The sequence below is a fragment of the Phodopus roborovskii genome, unplaced genomic scaffold (genome assembly GCF_943737965.1).
Source record: "Phodopus roborovskii unplaced genomic scaffold, PHOROB, whole genome shotgun sequence".
Taxonomy (NCBI): Eukaryota; Metazoa; Chordata; class Mammalia; order Rodentia; family Cricetidae; genus Phodopus; species Phodopus roborovskii.
Window position 1 is genome coordinate 18,919,622 of NW_026126409.1, and position 18,372 is coordinate 18,937,993.

The following is an 18,372-nucleotide window of genomic DNA, read 5'->3' on the forward strand; positions in this document are numbered from 1 at the left end:
GCAATCGTCCACTCTAGGTCCCGCACATGCGAAAAGAACACACAGGATGAGCCCTATATGCTAGTAAAGGAAAGAGACAACAGGCAAAGAGGTGCTAGTCAATATCCTTATCCGACGATAGATACCTAGGAGGCAAAGCCTGCCTTGGGCATGTTCTTAAGGAGATAACTATTGAGGCCTGGACAGAGAAAGGGAGAGAGCCTGGTGGTTTCTGGGAAAGCATTCCTAAAAGGGATGAAGTGTAGGCCCTGGGGCAGGAAGTTCTTATCTTGTCAGGGAGCAACAAGCAGGGCAGTGTGGCCGGGTGCTGGGTGGGGTGCGTGGAGACAATCATGCTCCCGCTGGTCCCAGCTTCATATACCCTGCTTCAGCATCATCCAGAACTCACTCTATAGAATTGGATATCATAGTGTGGAGGCTATGGCGACTAAAAATAGACTGTAGGGGGAGCTGATTGGCTGTTCACAAATGAAAAGAAGCCATGCCCTTTCCTAGAGCAGTCAGGTCAACATGGTGTCATGGGGGCCCACGCACTGGAAGTGAAGCAGCGAAATGCCTTCTGGGTTGGCCACAATGGTGCACCTGCAACCCTGGTGCTAAGCCTTCTGATAGCCATGCTTTATGGAACTAGCAATGGGTAAAACCTCAAAGAGCTGAGGCAGGAAGCCCGCCTGCCGCCCGCCCAGGAGGACAGACACAGCAGCATTCTCCTGGCTGCTCAGGCCAGAAGAGATTTTTTTAATTAATTAATTTATTATTTTTATTTATTTTACATGTCGATCCCAGTCCCCTCTCCCTCCCTCTTACCCTCTCTCCCCCCTCACATGCACTTGAAGTCTGCCACACTTGCTTCTCCAGCTGTTGTGACAGGTCTGGTGTAGCCCCACATCACATCTTCCAGTGTTTGGATAGGGCAGAGGAAGAGTGCAGGGGTCCTGGTGGCATGCTGGGGGGTGGGGTGGGGATGACATGCAGTGAAGGAGGGTGAAGAAGCAGCCATCCAGTCTGGGAGGCTGGCTCTAGATCATCACAGACAGCCTGCTATTGGCATCTGTTATGTGATATCGGTACTCCTGACAAGCATAGACTGGCATTAGACCACGTGGTTCCAAATTCTGCCTGTTCCCAACTGTCACACAGAGAACCTTCTAGCTACTTTAAGCCTTGCCACCCAGGTGCAGCTCTGGGTAGTGGTGAGGGGGAGAGACTGTATTGTTCCATATCTGGTACTGTGAGAGCCTGGCTGTCATCAAAGGAAGAGAAGGAGGCAATGTAAGGTCCCTACCTGTGTGCTGGAGCCTGTGGCACCTCCCTTGAGAGTCTGAATTACTTTTATAAGGGAAATAATGTTTGGAGTTTAGCAGGTATTACTGCATTTGGTGTTCATCTTGCTAGTTATGAGGAGCAATGGACATTTGGGAAGCAAGTTGTTCTTGGTTGCACGTAGGAGTATGTCATGGTTTGGTCTTCTCGTTGTGAATGTCTGAAGTCCATCCCCAGTCTGGCCACTTTGAATGCCCACTTCTGCTTGCAAGGTGACCAGGGCAGGTACAAGAAGAGTGAAGCCAAGAGAGGCAAAGACTGTTCCAGATACAGCACCAGTTCTAGCAATGTCCAGATATCTAAAACACCAAAGCAGGGCCAGCACTACTCCAACCCACCTGCCTGGGTCTGCCTTCATTTTCCCCCTCTTTCTAGTAAAGAAAAGAGAAGGATAATTGTCTACTTCTGCTTCATAGAGACGTCCACTTGTAGCCAATAGGGCTATCCCCACACCCCAGAGCCTAGGGACAGGGAGTCTAGCATCATTAGGTGTGTGGAGTGTGTGGATTAGTGGTTAGCATGCACCAGCACACACCCTGCTGTAACTGTTAAAAGAAGAGAACTCAGGGTCTTCAAGTGCTTTGATTATACACATTAGGGATTAACTCTGAGCCACTAACTGTGCATCTGGGTCACATAAAAGAAAGGAATAAAAGCATTCTTTTTGGAGTCCTTTAGCTAAGGCAAGTCCAGATTCCAATTCTCTCCTTCATGCTTCCTGTCTTATCTTTCCTCTATCTGCCTGTGACATGAGTCTGAATATGTGTCTGTTTGAAGACTGTCTTGTGAATCTGTTTGTCCCTGTGCCTGTGTCTGTCTGTGTGTGTCCCTGTGTCTGTCTACTGTATGAGTTGTGGGGGTGTGTATCTGTTCTGTTTTTATTGAACAGCAGAACATATCACATGGGGAAGGAATGAGAGACTTTATAGAAATCTTTTTACAAACTTTTACAAGGGATTAAGTAACTGACTCCAACCGATCCCAACTTATTGAGAAAATAAAAATAAACATAGTTTATCAACCAGTACCCATAACTGGTTTCTTTCAGCCTTTATGGTAGATTTTAAGGAGTTCAACTTCTGTGTTCACTGCTTTCAGGACTTGCATCTTTCCAGGTTAGGAGAATGGAAGAATACATAACTCATGATCACAGCTATGCAGTCATTATCTTAGGTTGTAAAGTTGATCACATGGGAAATCCAAGACAAATCTGAGTACATAGTGGGCTAGCAGTCTTAAGTCTTAAGTGCCTTCAAGGTGTGTTACTAACTCTGGCTGTGAGGTTCAGCAGAAGTTCCAGTCTCTTATAATGTTTGAGATATTGAGATTTAATATTGAATGGTCACAATCTGGGAGGGAAATCTCCAGTTCCACATTGCAATCTGATGGCTGTGAATTCAGTGTGAAGTCCAAATACAATCCTCTTACTCATGAGAAACTTCAGAAAAAAAGAAGCTCTGTGTGTGTGTGTGTGTGTGTGTGTGTGTGTGTGTGTGTGTGTGTGTATCAGGGTGCACATATGTGTATACATTTCTGTAGGGCATGCTCAGTCTGCCCAGTCAAGCTAGGGCCTGATTACAAATGAAAACAGGGCCTCAGAAAGTCCAAGCCTCTGGGGTACAAAGTCTCAAGAGCATATTGTGCAATTGTATGAGGTGAACCCTTTAGAGAGATTCTGCATTGCCATTCTGTTGCTGTGATGAAACACCATGACCAAGGCAACCTATAAAGGGAAGCATTAAATTGGGGGCTTACAGTTTCAGAGGTGAGTCTGTGACCACCCTGATGGAGAGCGTGATGGCGGTGGGCAGGCAGCCATGCGCTGGAGCAATGGAGAGTTTACATCTGATCTGCAAGTTGCAGACAGAGAGAGAGAGTCAGGCCTGGCACAGGTTTTTGAAACTTAAATCCCACCCTCAGTGTGTAATTTGAATAGGTATGGCCCCACAGAGTCACGTGTTTAAATGCTCAGCCCACTGAGAGTGGCACTATTAGGAGGTGTGGCCTTGTTGGAGGAAGTGCATCACTGTGGAGGCGGGCTTTGAGGTCTCATGTATGTGCAAGCCACGCCTCGTGTGATACAGTTGCTTCTGTAGATCAAGATGTAGGACTCTCAGCTCCTTCTCCAGCACCATGTCTGCCGGCACACTGCCATGCCCCACCACGATGACAATGGACTGAACCTCTGAACTGTAAGCCACACAATGAAATGTCAATTTATTTATAAGTGTTATCATGGTGTCTCTTCACAACAATAGAAACCCCAATTAAGCACCCAGTGACACACCTCCTCCAACAAGGCCACACCTCCTAATCCTTCCCAAACAGTTCCACTAACTAGGGATCAAAGATTCAAATATGGGAGCCATTCTCATTCAAGCCACCATAGAGGCTATTTCTAAGTCCCATTGGAACAAGGTGCAGTAAACTGTTCATCTTTTGAAAACAGGGTATGGACATGGTAGAGAGGCAGGTAGACCTCCCAAGGACAATGACCCTCTCTCAACTCCAGCCTTGATGAGACTGCCCCCTCTGGTTGGCAGAGGGTTCCTGAATGCAGAACTGCCCTGATTGAAATAGACTACAGGATGTGACTGCACCTGGAATTCTTATACTTGGTGATGAACTTGATACTTTTCTCCTTGTTTACAAACATGTCTCTCCCATCCATGTACTGACCAGGCTCAGCCTTGCTTCACTTTTAAGATAGGGCATGTCCAGGGTGGTATGGCTACAGAGAATATATAAGTGTGTCTCTGGATAGGGCGTGTCCAGAGTGGTATGGCTACAGACTGTATGTAAGTGTGTCTGATTTTAGTTTTGATTTCTTCATTTAACAGCAAGGTGAATGCATGCTTTACTTAAAATTCAAAACTGTGCAGAAATGTGCAACATCTGAAAGTGCCCCTCCCCCACGGTGCACACCATGGTTGGCAGCTTGGTGGGAATACCGTCACGCTTTTCTCTGTGCCCGCAAAACACATATCCAAAGTGTTCTGTTCGGGTGCCGATTGTTTAGTTGTGATACCAGGATGACAGCCGGGCCATCATTTCTGAGACATACGTGTATGTTTAGATGAGTGGTAAGACTAGCTAGAGGGCCTCCTCCCTCTTCCCTGGCTTCTTCCTCTAATCCTGCTGCCCTTTCATGAGAGGTGTGGATCTCTTGATTTTTGAAAACGAGATATCAAGATCTCGGACATAGAATCTTTCTAGTACATGGGAGATATTCTTAGCTACTGAGTTCAATTTCAGAGCCCGTTTTCTCATTAACTTGAACTTGAACATCCTCCCCCACCACTCCCAAGGGCCCTGAAACCTCAGCAGTGGGTTCGTTGCTGAGCTGTGGGATTTGGGAGCATGAAGGCCACTGCAAGTTTTGAGCAACCATACAGCAGAGGGAAGGTGATCTGAGGTCGATTGGCCTCAAGGCAGAGCTCAGAAACTGCTGTGGCTCCTTTTAGCTTTAAGATAATGAAACAGATTGGAGTCCTTCCTCCTCCTGAGTGGAACTAACTATGATCCCTTAGAGCTCCCTGGCTGGAGAACTGAGTTTAGGTTGTAATAAAGCAAAGAAGGAAGAAAGGCTTAGAGCCAGCTTGTTCCGTCCTCTCGCTCCTTGGTAAGTTGGTACAGTCCTCCTGGATCCTTCCATTCTGCTGCTGTCCCTGTCTCCAGAGGAATGCAGGCTTACAGAGGAGGAAAAGGTAACCCCCTCCCAACCCTGACAGTTGCTCAGCTGGCTCCATCTGCCTCCGAGTCATTAAACTACAAGATGGAATATTTTGAACAGACTTTCCCCACCAAGTGGTCTCCGCAGAGCCATAAACCCTGGGAAGTGGAAAGGATGGCAGGTGGAGGGTCCTTATCAGCAGGCATCCATGTGAAGTTGAGACTGTTCCTTTGGCATGGTTTGATGGCAGGCAAGACAGGTCATATCCTTACTGGAGGGCATTGGAACTCTGCTCCAGGCCACTCTTTATGGGTCCTCCAAAAATAGACAGGGGGGACATGGTGAAATCTCTGCAAAGGCTTGCAGAAAACCTGTCTCAGCCCAGCCCATTAACCAGAACTCAGAATGGTCCCCTTCTCCCACAGCCTTTATAACCTTTGCCTCCTCCTGTCCTCTCTAACACTGTAATTGTTTCTTACCTACACAGACACCATAAGAACAGCACAAAGAATCCCTGTCACACCATTGCTTGCATTCTTTGTGACCGCTTTCTGTGTGTTCTTCATATCTATTGAACTTTCCTGCACATCCGTGATATTCTATTGTCCTTAGGCAATCCAGTTTAAAACAGGCATGAGTAAGGAGACCACCCACCTGGCTCCCACACACATCCAAGGCAAGAAGCCTGGATGTATACCAACGTCGGCATTCCATCCAGAGACCAGCTGTCCCTCTCCATACCCTCCCTTCCCTTCTCTCAGTCTCTCCTTTCTCCCTCCTCCTGCCCGCCTCTTTCTGTGTCCCCACACTACCTCCTCACCCTCCCTTCTTACTCCAGGTGTCTTCCGAGGTGTATGCTTGGCCTTAGGTGACAGGAGCCTCTAATGTGGATCAGCTGCTTGGGCTTTGGGCTCTGCTTTTGACCCTGATCCTCATCCTTTCAATGTGTGAACCTCAGTGATGACGTCTGATGTTAACATCTAAGTTGGGAGCCCTGTTAGTACTTTGACTACTTTGTTGTTTCTTTTGATTCTTTTAGTCTCCCTTTACTTTCTGGCACAAGTTGTCCCAGGTTCATGCTGAGATCGCTGTGCTAGCACTGGCTCCGTGGATTACCACCTGTGCCTGCTGTGTTGGTCACTTCCAAGAGGGTCCTTGGCTTCTGCTCTGAAAGGTGGAGATTGGGCACCCATTCCCACTGCTGTGCCCATTGTCCCTGGTTCTCAAGCAAAAGCTGTGCATCACAGTGGGGTCCTAAATAGAAACCTGGATGTATAAGCTCTGTGTAGACATTCTGACCACACCGGGGACAAGATTGCTACTTGACACTTTTTGTTGTGTTGGGTCCTGGGTCCTTTTATGCCAGCTTGAAACAGCTAGAATCATTTAGGAAGAGGGAAACTCAATTGAGAAAATGCCTGTGGGGCGCCTTTTTGATTAATGGTTGACGTGCCACCCCTGGGCCAGGGGTCTTGATGTATATAAGAAATCAGGCTGAGCAATCCATGAGCAGCAAGCATTGACTGGCACCTCTCCTTGAGTTCCTGCCTCTGGGGTCCTCCTTTGAGTCCCTCACTCATTACGACTTGAGAGTCGTAAGTTGAAACAAACCCTTTCCTCCCCAAATTCCATTGGTTGTGGTGTTTTATCACAACCATAAAAACCCAGATTGTTTTAGTTTGGGTTTTTTTTTATTGCTGTGAAGAGACACCATGAGCATGGCAACTCTTATCAGGAAAACATTTAATTGATGGGGCTCACTTACAGTTTCAGAGGTTCAGTCCATCATGATCTTGAAGGGGAGCATGGCAATGTGCATGTTGGTGCTAGGAATGCTATATCTTGCAGGCAACAGGAAGTTAACTGACTGTCACACAAAGGAACCTTGAAAAGAGAGGCCTTAAAGCCCGCCCCCATAGTGACACACTTCCTCCAGCAAGACCACACTTCCTAATTGTGCCACTCCCTTTGGGGACCATTTTCTTTCAAACCACCACATTGACTAAGGTATTTTGGTTTGTTCTGTAGTACTGAAAAATCAAACCCAGGGCCTCTTCATGCCAGGCAAGCATTTTGCCACTAGACTACATCCTCGGCCCCATTGTATTGATCCTTTACTGATTACATTGGTAAAGTGGAATGTGACATCATAATAAAATTATATGGGTGTCTTAGCTTAGGTTTCTATTCCTGTGAAGAGACACTATGACCACAGCAACTCTCATAAAGGAAAACATTTAATTGGGACTAGCTTATAGTTTCAGAGGTCTAGTCCATTATTGTCGTGGTGGGACATGGGGGCATGAAGGCAGACATGATGTTGGAGAAGGAGCTGAGAGTCCTACATCGGCCACAAGCAGCATCAGGAGACTGTTACACAAGGTCTAGCTTGAGCAAAGGAGACCTCAAAGCCCATCCCCCCCCCACACACACACTTCCTCCAACAAGGCCACACCTCCTAATAGTGCCGCTCCCTTTGGACCAAGCATTCACACACAAGAGTCTGTGGGGGGGGGCATTCCTATTCAAACCACCACAATAGTTTTTCCCATACCACCTCTTAGCACTCTGAGGCCTCTACTCCCTACCATCTCTACTGCTATTCCCAGTACTTCAGCCCTCTTCTTACTCATCAGACTCCCCTGGCCAGCATCTTTTGTCTCTGCCTTGCTGGAGAGAACCCAATACATGAGAGTAAGTGTGACTGAGCAAAGCCATGGCTCCCTAATAACAGTCTTGGTGTGGTCTTAGACTCAGCTTTGCTCCCAGGAAGAACATAGGTTTGGAATGACAAGATTTAAGAGCCTGGTGCTGGCTAGTTTTATGTCAACTTGACACAAGCTAGAGGAGGGAGAACTTCAATTGACAAAATGCCTCTCTAAGATCAGGCTATCGTCAAGCCTGTAGGCATTCTCTTAATTAGTGATTGGTAGGAGAGAGCCCAGCCCACTGTAAGTGGTGCCATCTGTGGGCTGGTGACCTGACTTCTATAAGAGAGCAGGTTGAACAAGCCATCGGGAGCAAGCCAGTAAGCAGCACTGCTCCATGGCCTCTGCATCAGCTCCTGTCTTCATGTTCCTGCCCTGTTTGAGTTCCTGCCCTGACTTCCTTCAGTGATGAACAGAGATGTAGAAGTGTGAGCTGAATAAACCCTTTCCTCCCCGAGTTGCTTTGGTCATGGTGTTTCATCACAGCAATAGTAGCCCTAACCCAGAGAAACTGAGGTGTTGGGGTGGGGGGGTGTGAGCCCTCAGTCAGAGGATTGAGTTTGAGGCTGTGTGCTCCATGAATAGGACGAAATTGGTGAACGGGAAGCATGAAGGCTGTGTGTTTGGAGACCATCAGCATCAGCGTTTGAGGCATCCCTGTCATTTCCCATGGACTGTGGGACCTCAGAATACCAGTGCTTACCATCTGAAGCTTCCCTTCTGCTTCTGACTGGATAAGTGCTAAATTTCCGATGACATGTCAACTGTATTTGTACATTTGGAAATCAATTAGTGTAATTGGGGCAATCAGAAGAGCTAAACAGAGGAACAGTTTACTGAGAACAAATGTCTGGAATCATGTTGCTGCCAATGGAATCTCTCACAGTTGGTAGAAGAAAATACTCAAGTTAAACCATGCTGCAGACTGAGTGAGACTTCGGGATATCTTAGGAACTATTGAAAGCAGCTGCACAGCCTCACTGGGCTCTCCACCTCCAACAAACACTGCTACTCAAAATGCTCTAAAATGGACCTTATACACAAAAAGGGGTAATGGCTGAAGGAAAGCTGGGGTGAGTGGCAGCGTGAAGATATTTGTGCCTCAAAGAGACCATCTCTTCATTAAGACCATTGTGGTCTTAATGAAGTATGGAGCTCAGGGGTCAGGATAGGGAGTGTGTAGGATATAGAAGCTTCAAAGGATGTTACTGTCACCCAAATTGTAATGAAAAAAAGCAGATAATCTTTTTTTAAAAAAATCATAAATCTTCCTGAACTTAGATGAGGGCCAAGGGAGTAAGGCAAACAGGTAATCTAGATTCCAAAGAGGCCAAACCATTATGAGAGGTCCACATACAGCATCTTTACGCTGATAGAATATGAGCAGAAGCAGTGAACTCTGGAAGTCAAAATCCTGAACTCTTCCAGGATGAGAGGTCTACTATGAATTGTTGGCCCCATGCCTTGATGAGTGAGTGCTCGTGGGAGGCACTGGATACCATAGAGAAGCTCCCTGGGCCTTGGGAATTCTGGGTTGATTAGAGGAAGGTAGAAGAGGAATAGCCTTGTAGATCTGACAGGCTCCTCTTGATACCAAACCGACATGCTATCATTCTCCGGACTTCACATGGATGCTGTCCTTTCAAGAACAAGTAGAAAGAGACTGCTTTTGCTGAGGGACAAGAGACACTCCTACTTGGTTTGTGCCAGTGCCTCATATTAATATCCTAGACACCTGGGGAGGCCAGCAACTGTCCTAGGCCCAGAGTCAGACCCAAGAAGATCTCTGTCTTTGCTAGAGGATATGAGGACATGCAAGGATTACCCGTCCAAGCCCAGAACAGACAAGACAGAATAGAGGAGGAGTGACATAAAAAGAAAAGTGTCCCCCCTTGAGGCCCCATCATACAGAGACGAATTAAGATTGAAGCTGGACCTACCTCTACCAGTTTATGCCACCAGGAGGACTGTATTGCCTGCCAGTAGGGGAGAAGTACAGGCAAGGAGATGCATCTGAGACACAGGTGCCAGCACGGATGGAATCTGGGGGAGCAGGAACCCTGAAACCCTTCTGGGACCCCGACTCAGATGGCTGAAGCCTCCCTTGAGAGGAGTGTGGAGACTCAAACCCAAGGCAGCTCCTAACCCTTGCTATCCATATCACAGATGATCAGATCTGCTTCTGGCCATAAGTAATAGAGGCTTCCATGTCTCCTGCTCTCATACATGGTGCCTGGAAGCCAATTAAGAATCATTAATGTAACACACACATACGACAAAACACAAACTGTGGTCAAGAGACAAAGCATTCAAGATGACTAGTCCCAGATGACCAAGATGATTGAAATATGTGAGAATCCAGTGGGGAAATGAATGACATTCACGACCTGATGAAGAATTTCATAACGATGGAAAGCCCCAGGAAGAATCTAATGCAAGATGGTGATTAAAAAAAAAAGTTCTCATTGATATAGAAGGTTTTCAACAGAATCATCGGTAGACTAGACAAAAGCATGATAAGACTCAGAACTTGAAATGCATCAGAAGAAAGTATTCAACAATGAAAACAAAGCAGGAGGAAAAGGATGCGGTGGAGCTACTGAAGCGTGAGCATCTCAGCTGGTCTAACACTCGGGCCAGTCTAGTGCAAGGTGTCTGAGGGAAGAGGATGGCCAGCTAGTGTCCTGCAAGACAGCGAAACTGAAAATGACCATGAGTGAGTGGCTACGCGTCTCGCTTAGGTAAAGCTCCCAGGCTCATATCTCTTCAACTGGTTTGTGCTTATCTTCTACACTCTGTTATTTGAGAGAAGTAATGTGTGCTTCATCCCAGTCCTAATCCCCTCAACAGCCTGTGTGCCATTTGGCTTCCAGAGAAAGCGACTGGATAAGTAGCTGGAGTTCTAAGGAGGGATCCAGCAGGCTGCCTCTTACTTTTGGCAACCAACTTACATTTGATTTAACTGAAGTGAAAGCATATGGTTCCTGGCTATGAGGAGGTGGTGAATTTCAGTTCATCCCTGTCCATAGTCACAGCTAAGAACAAATAGTTCACATAATTTGTACTCCTTCCTCTTCACACTCGAGCAATTTTTAAAAAAATACTGTTTAAAGAAAAGGAAAGTGTTAAATTTGGTATTTATGCACGGGACAGTTTTGGTATTGAAAGTAGTCTCTTGTGTGGATTGGTTCACACAGTAGGACACTGGTCTCCCCGTGTCCCACAGCTTCGGCTGCTGGCCTGGTTGGTCAGTCACTGCAGCCAATCATCCATCCACCTGCTGGAGAGAACTTTGCCTCTGGGGCTTGGAGCATTTGTGCACCTGTTGGATCCAGATGCCTTATGGAAGGAAAAGGACATGCAATGAGAAGGCTGGAAGCTCATCGGCTTCTGACGTGTCAGTGTGTGGGTTTAGAACTTAGTATCACATATGGCATCTTCATTTTGCCTTTGTAAATGAACTTGACACCCTATTGTTGCACAAGATGGCCGCCTGGCTTTAAAACCATTTCTCAAAGAATAGTCCAATCCTGCTGTATGCTGTGGATTCATACATGCCTGTAGGAACATTTAGGATATTTCTTTTGTGTATCTCTGTCCCTGCATCGCCTCACCCTTAATCACCTACAGCACACTGCCAGGCACTTTTGGCTCTCCCAAGGTTTGGGATTGGGTAGAGGCTCAGCCCTTGGTGGCGCTGCAGCTGGAGCAGTTTCTTGCATACCCTGGTTGGCTGTGCTTAATGGGGTTTGCTTTGGTTCTGTGGCCCAGATGAGGACATTAAAATCAAACCACCTGAGTCATAGATGTCACTTACATCTATTAATGGTAGTAGAAGTAACTTACAAAGGCCACTAGAGGGCCGGGCAGATGGCTCAGCTGCTGACACACTTGGCACTCCAGCAATAGGACCTGAGTTCAGATTGCCAGAACCCACATAAGTGCTCTGTGAGCATGGTGGCCTGCTTGCAATTCCAGCCTCAGTCTCAGAAGTCAGATAGGGAACATCCCCCAGAAAGCTGCCTAGTGAGGCCAGTGATATCAGTGAGCTCTGGATTTGATTGAGACACTCTTCCTCAAAGCACAAGGATGAAAAGTGAAGAAGGAAGATTCCTGACATTAACCTCAGGCTTCCACACATGTTTGTGAAAACACATGCATGCATGCACATGCACTTGTGCAGGAGCGTGTGTGCGTGTGCGCACACACACGCACATACACACACACACACAAGACAAAGTCATAAAGAAGAAAGAAATGGTAGAGGCAGAATCTGAAAGGGAGGGTGAGATATACTTTGGGATGCAGAACCACGCAAAATGACCCTCCTGGAAGAAAGACCATGTCTTCTGCCAGGAGTGGACTTCTTCTAGAAGGCTTGTGAACCAGGGAGGGAGAAAAAGGGAGACTCCTGAAGACCAGAACAGTGATTAGAGTTGTTAAGATTAATTACGGAGGTCACAACCAGATCATTGGGGATGACTGCTATGACTGAAATCGAAAATAAACTTCGCTTCCTCTTGGGAGGGCACCTAAAACCATGCCGGCTCTCACATGGCTATGATGCAGGATTCTGTGACTTCATTAACTTAACCACTCTCGGCCTTGGTTTGCCAAGCTGAAAATGGCAGGTGTAATGGAGAGTCTCTAATACAGCTTGCCTCCAGCTTTCTGTGGTCAGAAATCCAGCATCCCGTGGACTAGAGTTCACACTGGCTCCAAAGATCAGGGAAAGCCACCCCTGAATGTCAGCTGTGTTAGATGTTTCCTCCTAGGCCCATCAAAATTGAGGCTTTCAGGACCAATCAATACCCTCCATTTAGGTGGCAGGTGCTGCCAAACCAAGCACTAAAGAGCCACATCCATGCTGGCATGCTTCCAGAACTATCTCCTGTGGTGAGCAGAGTGTAGCCACGACCGCAACCATACCACCACCAGACCCCAGAAGACCCACATGCCAGGGTTTGGAGCCTTCCAGTGTAGGGTTGATAGATCTCTATCTACAGATCTTTGAAAAGGAACAAGACCCTCATCAGACCTGCCCCACAAACAGGAACAGCTTCAGAAAGGCCTGTGATCTCCCAAGACCCCCTCATCTGACAGGAGGGTTTTTTTGGTTAATTTGTGATTTGCACATTGAATCAGACTGAGGGTTTGTGTGTGCTCTGTGCTCCTTACCCCTGCCCTAACTTCCTGTCCAGACTGTGGCCTGCCCTCAGGCTCTTTCTCTCCTGTTACCAGTGCTGGCTCTAGCCTATCTTTATTCTTACAATTTTATTCACACTATGGGATGAAAAATCCACATAGCTGGGTGTTAGACCCTGTGGTAACTGTTGTGCACAACCTGTAAGAGGAAGACACATGAAGGCCAGAGTCAGATGTTTTCATTAAGAAACACTTGGTAAAGGGGCCTTCCCATTAGCCCCACCCACTCACTGCCATATGTGCATGCAGTGGCACATGTATGTGCACTCGTGTGCGTGCGCACACACACACACACACACACACACACACACACACACACACACGGTAAGGAATGCCCTAACCCAACATGGTCTTAGACACCTGTACTCACTGGCTGCCTGCAGGCCGGGCAGGCCTGATCTGAATAGGACATCGGTGGACATCCTTGCAGCTCTCCTGTTTTCCTGCCCCTCAAGTGCATTCCCAGAGGACCCTTCCCTGTGGTCATGTGCTGAGAGGCAGCGCTGACCCCAGGTGGGGGCTGGGTTTTAGTGGTGTTTTAGTGGGAAGCTGAACGTGTGCTCTGACCCAAGAGAGGAGTGGGGATTTCTGGAGCCCAGATTACAGGGACTCTCAGGTAAGGTGAGTCAGAGGCCTCACATCACAGAGAGGTCAAACCTTATCCTGATGGGCAAGAGGCTGCAGCTGCTCCAAGGCTGGAACAACAGCCAAAAAAAAAAAAAAATGCTAAAACCTAACTGACCAAGATGGAGAAAGAGGGCAAGAGAAGAGGGCTGCTGGCCACAATGGAGGTGGCAATGAATGGAGACCATTTGCCAAAACCACTGGCTTTATGGATCCTACTCAGCCATGGAATTGAGTTCATGCCGTCATGCTATCAGAATTATCTGCAGTTCTGAGTAATACTTTTTAAAGATACGTATTTGGGGGAGGGGCATGTGCATTCCATGAGCATATGTGGAGGTCAGAGGTGAACTTTAAGGATCCATCATATGAGTCAAACTTAGGGCATCAGATGTGATGGGTGGCAAATGCCTTTACCCACAGAGTCACCTCTTAAGCCCCTAAGTAGCAGGGTTTTGTTATTGTTGTTTTCAAAACAGGGTTTCTCTGTGTATCCCCAGCTGTCCTAGAACTCGCTCTGTAGACCTGGCTGGCCTCAAACTCACAGAGATACACCTGCCTCTGCCTCCCAAGTGCTGGGATTAAAAGTGTGTGCCGCCACTGCCCAACAAGTATCGGTGTTTTATATCAGATTTTGCCAGAAAGTTTCAGGACCCTTTAAGTACACAGCCAGAGAACAGAAAGGAGAAAGCACAGGCAGAGATGCACACTGAGCCACAATGCTGATCTTTGGGGGCACAGTAGCAGCTCAGGCTGACTAGAACTTTCACACCTTGGTGAGAGCTCTGATCTTGGACACCAATGGTTGGTCACATAGCCTCTTTGGTGGCATCTGAAATGACAAGCCAATAAAGGGGCTGTTTTCGCTCTGGTTTTCCCATTGAGGAAAGCATGTATCGAGATGGGGTGTTCAGTCCTCAAAGGATCTGTTTGAAACTTACTTTGGTAAGTACGGGCTGGTTGCCACAGATTTTGAGCATGTGTTTGTGTGACAGCTCTACTTTTTTGGTCATCTTATGAAAGTTCACCATCTCTATTACCATTTCTATCAATCAAGTGGTCAGCTTTCTGCCACTATAACAAAATACCTGGGAAAATCAACTTAAGAAAATGAAAATGTTTATTTTGGCTCATGATTCTAGTCCATGGCTACTTGGTCTCATTGTTTGGGGCCTGTGGTGACACGGTACATCTTGGGATGAGTTTGTAACAAAAAAGGCTGCTGGGATCTGGCAGCTTAGGAATAAAAGACAGAGAGAATATCTCACTTGCCCCTTTTTCGAGATCCCAGCTCTTAAGGGTTCTACCTCTTCAAGTGCGGTGACCCGTGTTTGAGGCATCATCTGTCAGGTCCAGTCAAGATACAAGGAACAAACAAGCATAATTGCTCTCTCAATCTGAAAAACATTAAGTAACCACACCCTAAATAAATATCCTGTTGTCAAGGCAAGACTCACAATAGCCATAGCTTAGGCCAAACATTGCTGAAAGAGCAATGATGGGCTCGAACTCTCTGACCTTAAGTCATGATGAAATGGAACCACTTTTATGGGTCCTGACATTCAAGCCTTCAACATTTGTGCATTAAGACATGTCTGACTGGACATGAACCCCAGTGAAGCCTAAAGACTGCCTAGAACCGGAATCTCAGGTCCCCTACAGATTCTGAGAGAATGTTCCAATTTGTGCCCAGACTGTGACAGTTTTTGTTGGTGTTCTGACCTTGGGGTACCAAGAGCCTGCCTAGCCAGCCTTCAGCTGGTGACTATGTCAGTTCTACCCACCCAGTGCCCCTATATTTCTGCCTTCTTCTCCTCCCAAACCTTACCCAGTCCTTAGGATGGCACAGCGGACAGTGTCACTAACCAAAACCTCCCCACCTTTCTGCTCCTCCCAGAACGGGTTGAATGGTCTGCATCTGGCCTCTAAAGAAGGCCATGTGAAGATGGTGGTTGAACTACTGCACAAAGAGATCATTCTAGAAACAACAACCAAGGTAAGAAGCAGGGGTTTGGGCACTGAGAATTCCAGCCTGTGGAGTACCTTTGTGCATTTTCTCAAACCGCAGCTTGGAAACCAGAGGCCTAAACACGGTCCTGATTCCCAGGATGCTGCTCATCACATCCTGATTCTCTGAGTCCTGGGTGCCACCTGAAAACTCAGAACCCTGTTTCCAGAGAGTCAGTGGGCCTTTCTTCTACCCTCCTCACTGGATTCTGGAACCAGGACCCTTTTATGGTGGCCTCTTACTGCTTCATACAGGGATCTGGAGTTCTGCCAGCTCTAGAGTTAAGCCCCAGCTGAGATGCTTCCCGCTCTGTGACCTTAGGCAAGCTACTTGGTCACTGCAAAGTCTCAGTTTTCTCCCCTGTAAGTAGGGATGATGACACTTATTCACAGGGTTGGTTAATTAACTGAGTCATGTATATAAAGTACCTGGTATAAGAATTGGTCTTGAAATAGTGACAGTGATGATGTTGTCACTAAAAAACAAACCTGATCCTTCTGATTTGTCCTTCTGTAGAAAATTCAGCCCTAAATCTATTTCCTCCCTGACTGGTTACCTAAGGGAAGCACTCCCTTTTATCAGAAAGTGTTTAGCATAGAAGCATCAACTGGTAGATTCCAAAAAAATATCTTTTTTTTTTTCCTTGCATTGCTAGAAGTGGGACCCTGGTCTTCACACATGGTAAAAATGCAATCTACCACTGACCTGCACCCAAGCCCTAAAACAAGCTTTATTTCTTGTGTACATGCAACATGTTTATTAAAATAATCTCCTTTGCCATCCCCTGCTGTCCCCGTTCCCAGTTCCATGTCCCCACATTGCTCTCTATGCCCGAGTTGCTGTAACCTCTCATTTCCCATTGGATGCTTGTTAACTGGGGTCCTGAGCTCAGCCTCAATTTAAGCTCTCTGCAGCAAGCATTTTCGCCACCCTTCAGGCAGACAGCTCAGCTGAACAGTATGTAAGTAGCAGATATAATTTGTATGAAGTGAACTTCCAAAATATTATGAAGGTGGAATCCTTTCCCATGGTAAAATTCACCCATTTTCATGCCGTTCTCCGTTCACTCATGGGTGCAGTGAGTGGAGTTTTTGGGCTGCATTTGCTCCCCGCCCCTTGACAGAGATCAACTGTTTTACCTGTTCTTCCTGGGGACCAAGGGGTAGCTACTGACCAGCCACAAACCTGCAGCCTCCCTTCCCTGGCATTTCCCCAGAGCTGAGTAAATGGCACTCTTTCCAAACCCTCCCCTTTGGTTTTTATTTTGTGATGAATACTTACTTGGTAGATTGTATTTATAGACACTTCTAAGCCAGCAAAGTTTTAGAAGGCCACAGAAGAAGAGGGGTAGCAAAGGTGAAAGTCAAACCTTAGCCTAGGGAAGACTCAGCTTGTGAAATTGTCATGGGTCTCCTGGGCTTAGGAAAGATTAGAAATAAAAAGAAACTGAAACCTGCCCCAGTTCCTAGCTGGGCTCATGCTGGAAAAGTCAAAGGTGGACACCCTAGCTCCTTGCCTCCCTATTCAACCCAGAACCCAGAACCAGATTCAGGGTGGGTAAGGGACAAGGAAACCCACGTCACCCCACAAACTCACACAGCTCAGACCCAACCCTCCTCTTTCTGTAGGTCCTATGGCTCCTTAAACATGGAGAAATGGGTGTTTTTAAATGAAGATATAATTAAAACATCTGCTTCTTCGTTAACACAGAGGACAGAGGACCACATCCCTGTCATGTGACCGCCCCATAGGTCCAGGGGCCTTCTTGAGGCTTGCAGTTGGTGTGTGTTTGTGTATGAGAGAGAGAAAGAGAGAGAGAGAGAGAGAGAGAGAGAGAGAGAGAACGAGTCTGTGTGTGATATGTGCTCTGTGTGTGAGGTGTATGTACCTATGTGTGTGGGTGTATGTGTCTCTCTGTGTGTGAAGTGTATGTGTCGCTGTGTGTGTGAGGTGTATGTGTCTGTGTGTGAGAGAGGTATGTGTTTGTGTTTGTGTGTTTGACTCTGTGTGTGTGTGTGTGTGTGTGTGTGTGTGTGATGTATCAGGCAGGCAGGAGAGAACATTGTTCCCTGTGACAGGCTGGGTATAGACACAGATGATTCTGCCTTGGGCTTTCCCAACGAGCATCTTTGTTTTCCTTATCCTCTGTCCCTTGCCTCTGTGTTTCAGAAGGGGAATACTGCTCTGCATATCGCTGCCCTTGCTGGTCAGGATGAGGTGGTCCGGGAGCTGGTCAACTATGGAGCCAACGTCAACGCCCAGTCTCAGGTAATGGCTCTCTCCCTCTCTCTCTCTTTCTCTCTCTCTCTCTCTCTCTCTCTCTCTCTCCACACACACACACACACACACACACTGTATCTAGGATTAGATTTATTATTGCCGCATTTCCAAGGAATGATACAGGAATTCTGTGTTAATTTTCGAAGGCTAGACTGCACACCCTTAGCATGGAGAGTTGGTCATTGTGGACTCCATCTTGGTTCAGTAGACTAGAGAAATCACATATTATGCATGGATCATATGAATAGGGGTATAAGGCTTGGTTGGTTGGTTGGTATAAAAAGAAAATAAAAGCAGATAGATGGATCAGCCGTTAAGGGGATGTACTGTCCCCAGCACACCAAATCAGGTGGCTCACAACCACCTGCAACTCCAGCTTCAGGGATCTGACACCCTGGCCTCTCCATTCATGTGCATACACCCACACATCACAGATATACATATATACATAATTAAAAACAAAATAACTTTTTAAGTAGAGGAGGATGTTTGATCTAGGGACTCATTCAGAAGAGGCAGGGCAAAACACTGCAATGGAGCCATCTCTCCCT

At 46.9% G+C, this 18,372-nt stretch overlaps 1 protein-coding gene across 15 annotated transcripts in view; it reads left to right on the forward strand.

Annotated features, from left to right (window-relative positions):
* Nucleotides 1–18,372, forward strand: part of Ank1 (ankyrin 1) — a 173,991-nt gene that overhangs the window by 96,775 nt on the left and 58,844 nt on the right. For all 15 annotated transcript variants that reach the window (XR_007834363.1, XM_051182118.1, XM_051182119.1 and 12 more), the window contains exons 3-4: nt 15,431–15,529; nt 17,711–17,809. Coding sequence is in view for 14 of the 15 variants with exons in the window: in XM_051182118.1 (XP_051038075.1) it covers nt 15,431–15,529; nt 17,711–17,809 (198 nt within the window). In the remaining variant the exon portion in view is untranslated. The remainder of the gene's footprint in view (nt 1–15,430; nt 15,530–17,710; nt 17,810–18,372) is intronic.